The sequence below is a fragment of the Cebus imitator genome, unplaced genomic scaffold (genome assembly GCF_001604975.1).
Source record: "Cebus imitator isolate Cc_AM_T3 unplaced genomic scaffold, Cebus_imitator-1.0 Scaffold59, whole genome shotgun sequence".
Classification (NCBI taxonomy): domain Eukaryota; kingdom Metazoa; phylum Chordata; class Mammalia; order Primates; family Cebidae; genus Cebus; species Cebus imitator.
In genome coordinates, this window is record NW_016107374.1 from 5,638,779 (window position 1) to 5,655,541 (window position 16,763).

A 16,763-nucleotide genomic window follows, 5' to 3' on the forward strand; every position below is an offset into this window, starting at 1 on the left:
AGAATTGCCTGAACCCAGGAGGCGGAGGTTGCGGTGAGCCGAGATCGTGCCATTGCACTCCAGCCTGGGTAACAAGAGTGAAACTCTGTCTCAAACAAAAAAAAAAACCCTATGAATGGCCCACCCAGTCTATGCTCCTGACCGCCTGGAGAGGAAGAAAAGCCAGCCTCACCAAGTTCATCTGTGATGAGGTGCTTCCCTTGAATGGAGTTCCGGCACTGATTGCTCGGACGACTGCTGTTGCCCAAGTTAAACTGCACTTTCCACAGGATGGGCTGATCATGGTCTTGAACCTGGAGGAGATTCCTATCTCTCACTGCCCTCTCCTCCTGCAAAGAAACCATAAGTGAGAAGGTTAAGTATCCAGAATCCTTTCTTACAATTTCCCCAGTTTCTCATAGAAGCTACAGAAGAGGACAGAAATACTGTAAAAAGCTTACGTAACAGGAACCTGTGCTCTCCTGGTACAAGCAAAGCCTGAGCCAAAGTCACTAAATAAACCTGTAGGAGAAAGCAATAGCTAGTGCTATGCTTCAAAACTGGCACACTTAACACAGATGGCTCCTGGATGACATGCACATCATAAATGTGTGTAAAAGTGTGAATTTTATGAAAAAGTTGGACAGGAAAAGTTTTGGACATTTTCTTTCTGATGGCAAGTAATTTAAAATATTTTTCCTATTAAATACATCATGGAACAGAATTTAAAATGTGAACACACGTTTTAAAGAGAAGAAGAAATGTTTGTGACTCTCATCTCAGACACTAGAGCACAAAGTCCCTTTCACTTGCAGTTACAGGTACTTTGGTGGAAGACGTTTGGGAAAACGTGAATTAGGTGGTTGGTTTTAGGGGCAAAATGGAGCATGTCAACTTACGAATTTCTTCTATGAAGGACCACTGGGTATGTAACCCTCTACTGAACACACACTGGCCAGCCAGCCCTCTACCCAGACAAGCAACTGGAAGAGTTGCCCTGGAGTCAAGAGTCTAAGACCATCTCTTCTGGCCTTGAAGCTATGTCCGGAGGAGCCAGCCTTCAAAGCTGCCTTTTCTATACTGCTAAAAAAACTAAGGAGGAAGATGTCCAAGTGCCAGAAAACAAGCCAAGCTTGAGACAGCCTCTTCTGAAGGCGTCAGTTGATTATTGGATAACAAAACAACGATGGAGCTCCCTCCCATAGGGTTTTTATGCACTTGAAACATTCACCGTTCTAATGGAGTTTGTGGCTTTTATCATTAAAAATAATCTGTCATGTGTCACTTTTTAAGCAAATGGGACTAACCTTGAAAATCTGATGAAGAAGCTTATATACTTAAAAAATGGTAACAATATTTATAGCTATTAGCATTTCTCTAGGAAAGTAATCTGGGAAGATCGATTAGTATTTTAAAAATATATATCTACATACACTTTGGCCCAGGAAACTCAGGTGTATCCTATGGAAAACACCAATGTATAGGGAAATACAGGGATGTTTACTACATCATTGTTTCAATGGTATGAAAAACTTGTAATTGATTGAGTGTGGTGGCTCACGCCTGTAATCCCAGCACTTTAGGGGGCCGAGGCAGGTGGACCACCTAAGGTCAGGAGTTTGAGACCAGCCTGGCCAACATGGTGAAACCCCATCTCTACTAAAAATACAAAAATCAGCTGGGCGTGGTGGTAGGCACCTGTAATCCCAGCTACTTGGGAGGCATGAACCCTGAAGGTGGAGATGGAATGAACACTGGCATAACAATACTATTACAACCAAACCTAGATACAACTGATAGCTATTTAACTAGAGTAGCAGTTCTACAACCTGACTTTTGCACATCAGATTACTGTAGGGAGCATAAAACAAATTCTCATTCCTAAGCCCACCTATGGACAGGAAAAATCTGTGGATTTAAAGTGCCTACATGATTTTAATACATAGGGTTGCAGACCACTCCGTGACTATAGTGTATTATTATGGAAAAAGCAAGTTGGCAGAATAATGTGCATATTATCACACATATTATGATAATAATTATTACAATATGCACATATTGGTTGGTAAGAGCTAACATAAAGGTGTGGAAAGATGTACAGCAGTCTCCCTGACCCATGGTTTTACTTTCTGAAGTTTTAACAGTTACTCACAGTGAACTATGGTCCAAAAATATTAAATGAAAAATTCCAGAAGTAAACAATTCCTAAGTTTTAAATTGAGTACTGTTCTAAGTAGCACGGGGAAACCTCACGCCATCCACTCTGTCCTGCCTGGGCTGTGAATCATTCCTTCGTCCAGCGTATCCATCTTAGTCACTTAGTAGTCACTCGTTACCAGGTCAAAAAACAGTATGTATCGGGTTTGGCGCTAGCCGCAGGTTCAGGCATCCACTGAGGGTCTCAGAACAGATAAGGGGAACTACTCTACTACAGACTTTAGCATGGGAGGGATATATGTGGCTATTAAAATTATCTTTAATCATCTTAGGAATATCTTTTAAATTTAAAATAAAGTGGTAACACCATTAAAAACAGGATTATTAACAACAGAAGGAAACTAAGTGAAGATTCTGTAGGAACTCTATTATACTTGCAATTTTTCTGTAAATCTGTAATTATTCAAAAAATTGTTTAAAAAATACAGTTACCAACACTAAAGGCAAAAACTGTCCATAATCCCATCAACTTCAATACATTATATTTGTTTTTGCATATTAACTTCTAGCTTTTGACCTCAACATTTATACAAATTAGGATGTTTTGCATTCAGCTCTTCTTGACACTAATTGGATAGTAAAACATTTCCAAGTCCCTACATTATCTTGATAATCACATTTTCAAGGCTACATAATAATCCATCATGTTGATGTGCCATCATTTAGTAAACACATCCTCTACGGACCAACGTTAGGCCCAGGTTTTTGTTATCAAAGATCATACTGCAATAAAATGTGGAGCTTTTAAAACAATTCTTTTGAATAACGTGTAGTACCATGCTACGTAGGGCCAAATAACTTCCCACATTCTCTCTACCATTTTTAATAGCACCACAGCACCAGCATTTACATTACAGTGTTTACAATTTGATCACAGCCCCACCAGTACCGGATTTTGTTCTTTGATTTACAAAGCGTAAAACAGTCTTTCAAGGTGGCTTTCATTTCTATTCTGCCCCCTCCCTTTTGCTTCTTTGCAAAGAAAGAACTGGTACTAGCAGGACCAGGGCGGGTTATACAAAAACAACATGTGTATCCCTCGGTTACTACAAGAACAGGTGCTAAGCGCAGGTGCCTTGGGAGTATGGGACAAATCACTTAGGTGCATGCTGCTTAACTACCTGTGAACTCATACTCTTCTGCTCTGCTGGGACCCTATCATTTAACTGCATCACCAAGCTATGTGCGATCTAAACTGAGCAAAAATGCTACCCTAGATAAATTAATAGCCATAAAGACTATTAAGAGCTTGGCCAAAGTACAGTAAGCTGGATTTTACGACAAGGTTAAAAGTGCTCTTAACATCACTGCTGCACTATCCTGTTATTCTTCCGAATGAAAACAAGGGTTCATGGTCAAGTGCGTCCCCGGAGGACCCCTGCCACATAATGACATTCCTGGTAAACAGGAAAGCAATTCTCCCAGCACTTCAACGTGTTTTCAAACATGAATATTCAAGATCTTGCCAAAAGGATGGTGAAAGCATGTGGCAGAAATGACTTCGCAACGTTTGCTTTCTGGAAGGCCCAGTCTTGGAAAGGGTGCCGAGGGCATTCCTTCACAGGATGGGGGAATTTCTACCTTTCCTAAGCTCTTTCACCTACTCTCTTAGGTTGTCTCAATTTGAAGCTTTTCCTCATATTTATATTTTTTTCACTTAAGATTTATTCGAAGGTATCTAGTTCTTACAAAATGCTGAAGATACAGAGCCGAATGGCAGTCCAGTTCCGTATTCTAAGAGTCTCAGAGCTGTTGAGAAAGGGGTATGTCCATGCATCAGTGCAATCAGTCACTGCACATACTATGACAGATGTCCACATGGGGTACAGGATACAAAGAAAAGAGCAGGAGCCAAAAATCCATAAGCTTTCTTCCTAATTGTAAAGAGCTACAGAAATACATCGTGATGACTAACGTGTTGCTTTGTGGCCGGCTTTAGAAGGGCTGTATTCATAACTGTGCTATGTACTTTTCAGGAGTTATCACAGGTCAAGTGAGATGAATGTCCCACGTCAGCAGTAAAGCATGGAAACATAACGCACTCTTGTCATTAGGAGAGACTTGCTTATGAACCTCAAAAAAAGAGGGGAGAGGGAGAAGGGCCAGAGGGTATTTCAAATGTCTGGTATTTGAGAAATGGCTAAATGCTGCCTGATAATGGAAATTTTCAGTTATAAAAATCATATTTCCAAAGAGCTTTTAAAGACAGGGAAATGCTTATATGTTAAGTGAAGAGACAGTGTGTCTCAACTATACAAACAAAAATTATGAAAAATGGCAGAACGAAAATATGCCCAAATACGAACGGTGGATGCCTCTGGTTAGTGAGATTACGGGTAACTGTTATCTGTTCCTCTACCCTGTGCAATATGAGACAAACATTCTGAAATACATATATCTTAGTAATCAGTGAAAAACAACAACAAAACAACCCCACCAAATTAGCAACTCTCATATTATATATTATAGCTCATTTCAGATAGTATCTAACTTGGCACCAATTTTCTTAGTTAGCTCCCTTAAGGCTGAACACGCTCATATATTTTCAAGGCGTTATGCAAACAGCCCTGAGACTTTCAGGAGCTGCACCACTTGAACAGGAATGAGAACATTTGGTCACATGATAGGAAGTTTAAGGCCCTTCTGACTCCCAAGATTGGAAATTGTTTAATCTCAAGTCAAATGCCTCACATAGTTAGGCCCACCCTGCCCCAGATCATGTCACCTTGCTTTGTCTTCTTCATCTCATACATCATTATCTGAAATTATTTTGCTTATTTACTGTCTCTCCTCCTTACCTGCTGCGGAATATAGTCTCTTGGAGGGGAGGGGTGTCATCTGCTTTGCCCACTCTGTCTTTGCCAACCAGCAGAACAGTGCCTGGCACACAGTTGGTGTTATTTGTTAATAATATTTGTTAATAATAAAATGCACCCAAGTCACCTGCACCATTCACCATTCCCCACCCTCCCTCAGTGGCATCCCCACCATCATCACTGATTTCTCCTGCCGCCCATCTCTCCAGGTTATCCCCCACAGCATTAATTAACATGAAAACCAAGGAAAAGGGGAATTCAGAGCAGCAGAGGATAATCAACTATCCTCCAGGCAAAAGCTGCTGCATCTGCTCCACGAGTTTCCAGTCTCACTGCAGCAGAGCTAAGGTGCACATGGATTCACGGGGTTCATAAGCTCTTCTCAATCAGGGTGTACACACCCTGGACCCGTACACTCCATCTCACCATCTCCATTTTACAGAGGAAGAACCCCAGCTCCCTCGAGGCCCACAGCTAGTGAGTGGAAGACCACCTAAACTAAGGCCAGCGGAGCAGGGGCGGCCAAGTCAGACACACGCGGGAGCCCCTCTGCCGGAGGACCCAGGACAGCGAGGCTCACAGCCTTGGGTCCTGGAACCCTTTCTAATCTTAAAAATTACTGAGGACTCCAATATGTGGGTTTATGTGAGTTATGGCTATTGATGCTTACCATCTTGAAAATTAAAACATAATCCTTAAAATATTTATTTTAGATTTTTATTCATTAAAAAAATAACAATGAATTCAGTACGTGAATTTTTTTGTGAAAAAACATTTTTTTTAAAAACATAGTAAGGAGAGGGGCAATGTTTTTCTATTTCTGCAAACCTTTTTAATGTTTTCCTTAATGGAAGACAGCTGGATCTCCAGGGAGACCTCTATATTCAGTCTGTCCCAATATATTGCCTGGGTTGGAGTATACGAAGAAAATCTATTTCACACAGATGTGCAGTTGGAAAGGGGAGGACTACTTTAATAACTTTTGCAGAAAATTATGGCTAATGCTCTGCCATACTTGACACTAAATGCTACACCAGAATCTGACAACTGCAGTCTCCTCAAAGTTCACTGCACACAGTGCAGCCAGTTTGGAAAACAGTTATGTGGCTCCTCAAAAAGTTAAACACAGATTTACCATCTGACCCAGTCATGCCACTGCTAATATATCGAGAGCAATGAAAACATGTCCACAAGAAAACTTGTAAATGAATGTCTGTAACAGCATTATTCAGAATAAGTAAAAGGTGGAAACAACCCAAATGCCTCTCAACAAGAATGAATAAACAGAACGTGACAGATGCACGCAATGGAATAGTATTCGGACATAAAAATGAAGTGCTAATACATGCTAGGACATGGGTAAACCTTGAAAACATTATGCTAAACACAAACGCCAATCAAAAAAGACCACGTATTTATATAATGCCATTTACATGAAATATCTAAAATAGGCAAAACTATAGAAACAAAGTAGATTAGTGATTTCTTAGGACTGAGGGGCAGGGGGAAGAAGATGATGAAAATATTTTAGAACTACTGGTTTGTGAATATACTACTTTTTAATTTTTTTTTTTTTTTTTTTTTTTTTAGTCGGATTTTCGTTCTTGTTACTCATGCTGGAGTGCAATGGGCAGACCTCGGCTCACTGCAACTTCCGCCTCCTGGCTCCAGGTGATTCTTGTGCCTCAGCCTCCCTCCCCACCATACCTGGCTAATTTTTGTATTTTTAGTAGAGACAGGATTTCACCATGTTGGCCAGGCTGGTCTCGAACTCCTTACCTCAGGTGATCCACCTGCCTCAGCCTCCCAAAGTGCTGGGATTACAGGTGTGAGCCATCGTGGACAGCCTGGAAATATACTACAAACCAGCATTATATACTTCAAATGGGTCAACTGTATGATATGTGAATTCTATCTCAATAAAACTTACCAAAAAACCCAGTTCCTTCCGCACAATGTGGCATCTGAAACCATATCTATGAATTTTTCATAAACTGTTCAAATCCCTGACTTTGTCTTGCACGTTGTACAGATCTTATGCAGATCTTCTAATTGACACGTTTTTATTATACAATATTTTAAAAATCACATTTGTTAATATCACCAGTGACTTAATCTTTAGGTGTTAGAAAGTTTTACAAGCTAAGGGTAGCAGGTACACATTTTCCAAAATTCTAATTTTCACTTGAAAGCTTAAATATTATCACTGGCAAATAATGTCAGACGTTTTCTGTAAAGTAACAAGCTTAATTCGTTTTCAAGAAAATGTCTACCAGTTACCCAAATCTGAATAACTAGTGTATCTCTTGTTCTTTCAAGAAAAAATTGTGTTCCGTGAAAAAAGTGGCTACTTAACCTTGCAACTCAATTCCCAAAGCTCTTCCTCAAGACAATCATCATATTTCCGTAGGCAGAACGTGCCGTTAGCCATATTTCCCTTCTCACTCTACAGGAAAGGTATGTATTTGGGGATCAAAATTTAGCAAAAGTAGTAATTTTGACAGCTTCATTGTTAAGTGAAATTACTACTTTTTTGGAAACTACAAGTATGGCTGTGAAGAATATGACTCCTAGTATAGTCTGCTGCCATTGCTTTCATCCTTGCTAAGGTACCACGACTTCTGCACCATCAAAGTGTCAACAAGGTAAAAAAGCGAGTAATATTTTAGTGTTATTCTGAAAATTCTTCGGGCCTTGCAGATCCCCTGAAAGAGTCTCAGGGACCCTCTGGGGTCCACAGACCACATTTTGGAACCTGGTGGGTTAAGTTATTATAAAAAACTAAAGGCTGGGTGCAGTAGCTCATGCCTGTGATTACAGCACTCTAGGAGGCTGAGGCAGACCATTGCTTAAACCCAGGAGTTTGACACCAGCCTGGAAAAAATAAAGAGGCCCCGTATCTCTGAAAAAAAATAAAGAAAGAAATTAGCTGGGTGTGGTTGTGCATGCCTGTAGTCCCAGCTATTTGGGAGGCTGACGTGGGAGGATCCCTTGAGCTTAGGAGTTCGAGGCTTCAAAGAGCTATGATGGCATCAATGCCCCCCAACCTGGATGGCAGAGCAAGACCCTGTACCAAAAACAAATAAATAAAACCAAGCTTTAAAAAAACCCTCAGCGTCAGTGGCTTCACAGAAGATTGTTTCTTGCTCATGCTACGAGTCTACCATGGGTGAGCTGAGGCGTTCTGCTCACCCTAGTCCCTCAGGCTGAACGAGGCTCTCAGCACAAGGCCTCCAAGGTCACCAAGGCTTCTGCCTGCAAGTGACAGTTTACATTGTATTAGCCAATGCATGGCACACAGCCACCCTCCTTCAAAGAGTGTGGGAGCCAATCCCACCATGTGCCCAGAAGAGGATGACCAACTCCTTGCGAACTGCCCTAGCAACTACTCCCCAAGGAGATCAGGCAGGGACATAGTGAGTCACTGAGCGGCCCAGCGGAGAGCAGATCCCAGTTCTAAAGGACTGCAGCTTGGCTCAGTTAGTTTCCCAATGGCTGCTGCACCAGACACAGACCCAGGGCTGACAAGTATCCTGGTATTTCAAGAGAAGCCAGAAGAAAGGATTTGTATGAAATCTCATACATTTTTATCCCATTTTTAAAAATACTGGCCAGGCATAGTGGCTGACACCTGTAATCTCAGCACTTTGGGAGGCAGAGGCAGACGGATTGCTTAAGCTCAGGAGTTTGATATCAGCCTGAGCAACCTGGTAAAACCCCGTCTCTACTAAAAATACAGAAGGCTGCATGCTGTGGCTCATGCCTGTTACCCCAGCACTTTGGGAGGCCAAGGCAAGCCGATCACCTGAGGTCAGGAGTTTGAGACCTGCCCAGCCAACATGGGCTCTACTAAAAATACAAAATTAGCCGGGTGTGGTGGTGCATGCCTGTAATCCCAGCTACTCGGGAGGCTGAGGCAGGAGAATCTCTTGAACCTGGGAGGAGGAGGTTGCAGTGAGCTGAGATCACGCCACTGCACTCCAGCCTAGGCAACAAGAGCTAAACTGTGTCTCAAAAAAATACAAATACAAATACGAAAAATTAGCCAAGTATAGTGGTGCGCACCTGCAGTCCTAGCTACTCAGGAGGCTGAGGTAGGAGAATCACTTGAGCCTGGGAGGCAAAGGCCGCAGTGAGCCGTCTCCACTCATCTCAACAAACAAACAAAACAAAACAAGACGACAATATAACCGTGCAAGCAAAACCAAGGCTGCATGTTACGCATTTCATCTCTATCATGATGGTCACAAATTGAGAATGTGGGCTTTAAAATCAGGTGGACCTGAATCAGAGTCCCAGCCCGAACCACAAAGAAATAGTAGCCCTAAACACAGGGAATTCCTACAAAGTGACAGAGGACACCCAATAGTAAAATGGTCAAAGGGCATCACTAGGTCCCTTCAGAAGCAGAACATTCAAATTACCAAAACCAGTAAGATGTTCATCTTCGACCACTAGTCAGGGAAATATCCAGCGCACTAATAACGATGAGGGATAAATCTGTACCAGGAGAGAGCACTGTCAGTGTTGCTGAAGGACACAAAAGAAGGCAGGATGTGGAGGGGAAGGCAGGACACTGGTGATCCTGACCCTGTGGAAACCCTAGGCTAACATGTGTGCTTGTCTTAGTTTTTAACAAAAAAAAGTTTAAAAAGCAATAAAACAAAATTTGGGGGAAAAAAGCTTATAGAATAAGGATACAAATAAGAAAAATATTTTTGTACAACTGTACAATGTGTTTGTGTTTTCAGCTAAATGTTAATACAACAGCCAAAAAGTTGAAAAAAATAAAGTTTATAAAGTAAAAACATTACAGTAAGTGAATATTAACTTCCTAAAGAAAAATCTTAAAATACATGCAGTGCAGCCTGTGTACACTTGACAGTGGTACACAGTGATGTCCTAGGCCTGCACGTTCAACCCCGACTCATCCAGAACAGCTTCTGGTCCCGTAAGCTCCATTCACGGTAAGTGTCCTTTATGGGTGTACCATTTTTATTCTTCTTTTTTTTTTGAGAAGGAATCTGGCTCTGTCGCCAGGCTGGAGTGCACTGGCACAATCTCAGCTCACTATTACCTCCGCCTTCCGGGTTCAAGCGATTCTCCCGCCTCAGCCTCCTGAGTAGCTGGAATTACAGGTGCGCACCACCACACCCAGCTAATGTTTGTATTTTTAGTAGAGAGACGGGGTTTCACTGTGCTAGCCAGGCTGGTCCTGAACTCCTGACCTCGTGATCTGCCCACCTCGGCCTCCCAAAGTGCTGGGATTACAGGCGTGAGCCACCGTGCCCAGCTTTTCTTCTTATTTTTTTTTTTTTTTTTTAACAGAGTCTCACTCTGTTGCCTAGGCTGGAATACAGAGGCATGATCTCAGCTCACTGCAACCTCCACCTCCTGGGTTCAAGCAATTCTCATGCCTCAGCCTCCCGAATAGCTGGGATTGCAGGCGTGTGCCACCATGCCTGGCTAATTTTTGTATTTTTAGTAGAGATGGGGTTTTGCCATGTTGGCCAGGCTGGTCTCAAACTCCTGACCTCAAGTGATCCACTCACCTTAGCCTACCAAACTGCTAGGATTACAGGTGTGAGCCACCACGCCCAGCCCATTTTTTTCTTTACAGTATTTTTACCATACTTTTTCTATATTTAGATATATTTAGGTCCACAAATACTTCCCATTGTGTTGCAATGGCCTCCAGTATTCAGTACTGTCAGATGCTGCAGAGGCTCAGGGCCTAGGAGCAATAGTCCGCGTCACACAGCCTACGGGTGTAGCAAAATCACCTAAAGATGCATTTTTCAGAACCTTGAGTGATGCATGACTGTAAGTTAAAATGAAGATGATGTGTCAGGGTACTGAAAAGGTGGCTGTAGGGAAGGTCACAGAACAGCACGTGAGCCAAGAGGTGAAAGGCTAGCAGACGTATGCCAGACTGAAAAGAAATAGTCATCCCAATTAAAAAGACTCACTTGTTTGTTCAGTCAATATTTGGATTCCCATGAAGTGGATGACAGTATCCTGGGGGCTGGAGAGTCTATGAACAAGACAGACAAGGTCTCTGTTCTCGAGAATATTAAGAGAGAGCGAAGCAAGACAGATAAACAAGCAAATGAACAAGAAATGCTCAGTTCGTGATTCCTACCACAAAGAAAATAAAGCAGGTTTCAGAGCAAGGAATGGAAGTAATTTACACTTTGTCACCAGGTATAGTCTGAAACAGTAACAGTATGAACTGAAATGACAAAAAAGATTCTACCGTGCAGAGATCCTGGAACAGCATCCGGAGTTTTATCTGACATGAGAGATGCCAGTGGCTTGGCCTAGGGTGGCAGTGACACTCTGAAGAAACGAACAGATTCAGGATACACTCTGGAGGCAGAGCCAATATTTCGGATATAGGGAGTGAGAGGAAAAAGAATGAAGTGTCTTGAATACCTGGGGAACAGTAATGCCGCTGAGTGAGACTGGGAAGACTCGGAGAGGAACAAGTGCTGGCAGAGAATCAAGAGTTCTGTTTGGTCCAAACAAAAACACATTCAACATCAACCAAGGAGTAGAAGGGTGGCTGCCAGGGGTTGGGGGAAGGGAGAAATGAGGAGCTATTGTTTAAGGAGTATGAAGTTTCAGTTTCTACAAGAGTCATGGGGATGGATGGTGGTGATGGTCGCACAGCGTTAAGTCTGTATTTAATACTACTGAGCTGCACACTTTAAAAATGGTTAAGATAGGGCCGGGTGTGGTAGCTGATGCCTGTAATCCCAGCACTTTGGGAGGCCAAGGCAGGTGGATCACTTGAGGTCAGGAGTTCAAGACCAGACTGGCCAACGTGGCAAAATCCCATCTACTAAAGACACAAAAATTAGCCGGGTGTGGTGGCACATGCCTGAGGCAGGAGAATTGCTTGAACCCGGGAGCTGGAGGTTACAGTGAGCTGAGATCGTGCCACTGCGCTCCAGCCTAGTGACAAGAGATTCTGTGGTAGGAATCGCTAACTGAACATTTCTTGTTCATTTACTTGTTTATCTGTGACCCAGAGACTCTGTGTTAAAAAAAAAAAAAAAGTTAGGATGGGAAATTTTATGTCATATTTTACCACAATAAAAATTTTTTGAAAAAAAGAAAAAAGATGCCAACTAGGCAATTAGATATAAGAATTTGGGGATTTCTGGACAAGTCTAGGCTGGAGTTATCAACTGAGGGCACCACCAGTATCCCTTCAGAGATCACCTGAGTATTTAACAATGGCCCCAGAGATCACCTGAGTTAGGTAGAGAGGAAGGCAGAGGACGGATTCCTGGCACACGCCACCACTCAGGAGTCCACAAGACAGAGAAGGGATAACACGTGACTGTGAGGAGGTGTCGGAGGTGGCAGAAAACACAAGTCACAGAAGTCTGGTCGCTCACATGATCACCCAGACATCCCAGCCAACAAAAGAGGCTTATCACACTCGGCCTCTCTGTTTGCCTAAGGTGGGAGGGAGGTCACATACAATTCCCTGTTCTTCCCTTTTCACAGCTTCTGCCAATCCACTAAAACGAGGGTGACCACATAGTTTTATCAGTGTTCTACTAGTTTACGTATTTTATTTACAAACTTGAGCTTTGAGAGTAAAAAGGAGAGCTTTTTATAACCACGTCAGGACAACAGCAAACCTAGGGTTATCCTGAATGTACCCTGGGCTGTAGTAACCACCCTTTCTACAAATCTAAGCACTCAACCTGAACTAAACATACTTATGAATGCTTTGGGTCAGACTTCCCACCCAAGCTCCTTGCTGTTTCTCCCACAAATCCTCACCTGGAAGGAAAATGAAGGGGTGCAGTGTGTTGGAGGGATGGAATTCCACCGATCAAGTTATGCACAGAAAGCAGAAAAGGAACTGTGGGTCCTTCTAAGTCGCCCAGGAGGACACAGAGCCCCCAGATTAAACGAAGGGCACCTATGCCAGCGCTGGCCGACCCTGGCCACCTCTCTGTGTCTTCCTTTCTCAGGCTGCAACACGGGGACGCTCCACTTCTGCCGCAAGGATGAAGCGAGCATTTGCACGCCCTCTCTTAGCTCTGGACCCGGCAGGTAAAAAGCAGGAAGGTGTACATAAAAGCAGTCACCACTGCTGAAGGGTCCTCAACTCGGGGTTCGAGACCCAGCTTTGCCCTGGCCTAGCAACCCCTTCTCGCTGCAGACCCAACGCGGTGAGCAGGTCCTCTGCCCGTGCTGAGACCCGGACAGGAATGCACACCTCTCCCCACCCTCGGCCGCTCCCGGCAGCGCCGCTACAGAAGCCAGGAGGTCGGACAAAAGAGAGGAGGAAGGAGGAGGAGGAGGAGGGAAGGAAGGAGTAAGAACGAGGTGAGGAACGAGGAAGGAGCAAAGGAAGGAGGAAGAAAGAGAGAGGGACATGAAGGAAAATGGAAGGAGGAAGGGAAAGAAGAAGGAAGAAGGAAGGAAGGAAGAAGCAACGGAGAAAGGGGAGGAAGGAAGAAGGGAAGGAAAGAACGAAGAAAGGAGAGAAAGGAAGGAATTAGGGAAGGAAAAAGGAAGTGAGCAAAGAGGATGTCAGGGAAGAAAGGAGGGAGGAAAGGAAGAAAGGGAGAGGGGCAAAAGGGCGGGGGACAGAAGGAAGAAGGGAAGGAAGACGGAAGGGAAGGGGAAGGAAGGGAAGTGGGAGGAAAAAAGGAAAGAAGGAGGAAGGAAGGAAAGGGGCAGGAAGGAAGAAAGGAAGGTAAGGAAAGGAGGCAGGAAGAAGGGAAGGAAGGAAATGAAAAAGGAAGGAAAGGAAGGGGGAGGAGGAGAGGGAGGAAGGGAAAAAGGAGGCAGGAAGAAGGACAGGAAGGAGAAAAGAAGGGAATGGGAAGGAAGGAAGGAAAGAAGGAAGGAAGAAGGGAAGGGCGGCCACTGACCTGCTTGAAGGTGCTGCTGAGGAAGTAGACGAGCGACAGCCCGAAGACCAGGGCGAGCACCCACCTCTTCCGCAGAAGCCGGCGCCACACCATGGCCGCCAGGTTCACCATCCCGGCGCGGACGTGGGGCGCGGCGGCCGGGGCGCGGAACGCGGGAGGCCCGGGATCCGGGCGGCATGGCCCCTACGCGACCGGCAACCCCATCCCTCCAGGTGGGCGCCGGCCCCACGGCCCGCAGCCCTGTCAGCTCCCGGCAGCCCTGCGCGCCGCCCCACGTGACCCCGCCCTACGCCCCGCCTCCGCTCCGTAGCGTCATGGGCTAGTCGCGCAAGATCTCCTCACCATTGGTCCCTGCGGAGCGGCGGCCTCCTATTGGCTAAATTCCGGGAAAGGGGGCGGGCAATCGAGCGAGTGCGACGGGCGTAGCTGTGCCCGGGTCCTAGCGCCTGGCCGGGCGACGCCGTGAAACCACCGAATACGAGGCCGGAAGCATCGGAAGTCACATGCTGCCCGAGTTGCGCGGGTGATTGGCTTGGCTGGACCTGAATGATGCGGCTGTGATTGCTGAATTGTCTGGGCAGGTAAAAAGAGAACGCGATGTTTTTTTCTTTTCTCCCAACATGGTCTGTGTAGTCTCCTGCCCTTGCAGTCCCAGAGCGTTTTGCGGTGTGTCGGTTGCAGGGATGAAAAGCGCTCGCTATGTCGTCCCCTAAGTGCACCTGCCGGTTTCCAGTCCAAGTGATGCAGGCGATGCTCCGCTGAATGCATTTCGGTGCAGTCCTGTAACGGGCCCCGGGGGCGTAACTTGAAACATCGCAAGCATCGAAAATTCTCGGTGCTGTCCTTCAAAGATGCATAGTGGGATGTACGAAGCAGAGGGTTAAAAGGCGTTTCATTCATTCAGATGCATCCCGCGTGCAAAAATTTATTCCAGAATTATGTACGGCCTGCTTCCAACAGAGAAGCCGAAGCCTCTTCCAATACAAGCATCCGAAAGTAGTCTTGAGCATTCGATTTAGGAGGCGGTATTAAATGTGTGGATGAGAACTTTGGAATACTAAATTTTATTTTACCCCAAGGATTTGCAATGTGGGATAATGGGGGCGGGGGGAGGTGAGAGGGAGATTAAGTTGAGATTGTAGATTCTTGAAAAATATTTATGCAATGACCTTTTCTTTATATATGAAGTTGCTACTGCTGACTGATTTGTTACCTAATTTTTCAAAGGAGAAAGAAAGCTTCACTGGCGGGTTGTTTCTAATCAGTGCCCCTAGTGACATCAACGCTGCCCCCCAAGAAGCCAAGTCAGGATTAGGAAGTCATTCAACAGTCAGTAATAGTGCCCTGAACTGATAGACACTGTCTTTGGTTCGGAGACAAGAAGATATTCACGGAGGCTAAACCTATTCGTAGGAGGTAAATGGCCCTTATTGCCTTGCTTGGGTAAAAGGTGGGACAGAGAGCAAGGGATCTAAAAAAGGGGAACTGGGAGACCCATAGATGTTTTATTCATTGAGTAAATACTTGTTGAGTGCTACTCTGTGCCAGACAGTGTCCTAGATGCTGAGGCAGAGGGGTGAACCAAGTAGACAGGATCCCTACTTTCATGAATGGCATTTATATTCTAATGGGGGGGGGGAGCAAATCATAAGTAAATAAGCAAACATGAACAAATAAGTACTGTGAAGACTATAAAACAGGGTAGTGTTATAGAGGGTTGGGAGAATGAGAAGAGAAGGCCTCAGGGAGGAGGTGGAGTTTGCCCTGCGGGACCAAGCCCTGTAACATTTAGAGGAGAAAGTATTCCAAGGGGAGGGAACAGCCAGTGCAAAGGCCCTGAGGCAGGGACATGCTGACATATTAGAGGAACAGAAGAGCCACTGTGGGTGGACAGGGGTGGGAAAAGGGAGAATGGGAGGAAATGCAGTTGGAAACTGATGATGCTACCTCAGGAAGAACCTGTAGGCTGTGGACAGAGCTTGGGTTTGATTCTGATTGCAATGGGCAGCCATGGGAGTTTAAAACATATTTTCAGTGTTCTCCAATCAAGACTCTTAGTTTGACAATAGGATGAAATACAATACATTAAGAGTTTCAAAGAGGGCCAGGCGTGGTGGCTTATGCCTGTAATCCCAGTACTTTGGGAGGCCCTGGCAGGTGGATCACTTGAGGTCAGGAGTTCAAGACCAGCCTGGCCATTATGGTGAAACCTCGTATCTACTAAAAATACAAAAAATAGGCAGATGTGGTGTTACATGCATGTAATCCCAGCCATTCAGGAGGCTGAGGCAAGAGAATCGCTTGAACCCAGGAGGCAGAGTTTGCAGTGAGCCGAGATCACACTACTGCATTCCAGCCTGGGTGACAGAGTGACACTCTATCTTTAAAAAAAAAAAAAAAGGAGTTTCAAAGAGGGATCAATGAGAGGCTACCCAGAGATACTGAGCAGATGGAATCCATTTGCTTACAGCCACTGGCCATGTCCTAAGGCTTCTTAGCAGATTCCAGGTATCGCAGGGACTGTTCATCCAAGTGTTCTGTTCCATCCAGGTCCAGAGTCTCTGGAGAGCTCCCCTGACTGTGCATCCCTCTGGAGACGAAGAGGAGGGGGAGGCCTGTCCTCTCTGGGATCCAGTGGTCACATCCCCCTCAGGAGCCCCGAATGCCTACCTCCAGTGTCATCATCATGGAGTTCTGAAGTCCATGTGGCTCTTCACAGTGAATCAGGTGACATGTCTCCAAGAGAATTTGCATCTTTATGGCTACTTGATTAAATGTGAGAGCTGGAAGGAAGCTTTGGTTTGACCACCCCACCCCTCCCACGTAACACATGGGGAATCTGAAACCA

At 44.8% G+C, this 16,763-nt stretch overlaps 2 protein-coding genes across 5 annotated transcripts in view; one reads left to right on the forward strand and one right to left on the reverse strand.

Moving 5' to 3' along the window:
• Positions 1-14,192, reverse strand: part of LOC108305029 (SREBP regulating gene protein) — a 21,708-nt gene extending 7,516 nt beyond the window's left edge. Inside the window, exons 1-2 of one of the 3 annotated variants that reach the window (XM_017529528.2) lie at positions 13,916-14,188; positions 173-329 (exon numbers count right to left, since the gene is read on the reverse strand). In XM_017529528.2, the coding sequence (XP_017385017.1) occupies positions 173-329; positions 13,916-14,026 (268 nt within the window). In that variant the 5' untranslated portion in view covers positions 14,027-14,188. Of the gene's footprint in view, positions 1-172; positions 330-13,915 lie in introns of all 3 variants that reach the window. The other 2 variants (XM_037738913.1, XM_037738914.1) reach the window with 2 other exon arrangements.
• Positions 14,193-14,338: 146 nt separating this feature from the next.
• RNFT2 (ring finger protein, transmembrane 2) overlaps positions 14,339-16,763 on the forward strand; it is a 120,783-nt gene continuing 118,358 nt past the window's right edge. For both annotated transcript variants that reach the window (XM_017529531.2, XM_017529530.2), the window contains exons 1-2: positions 14,339-14,496; positions 16,466-16,642. In XM_017529531.2, coding sequence (XP_017385020.1) covers positions 16,619-16,642 — 24 coding nt within the window. In that variant the 5' untranslated portion in view covers positions 14,339-14,496; positions 16,466-16,618. The remainder of the gene's footprint in view (positions 14,497-16,465; positions 16,643-16,763) is intronic.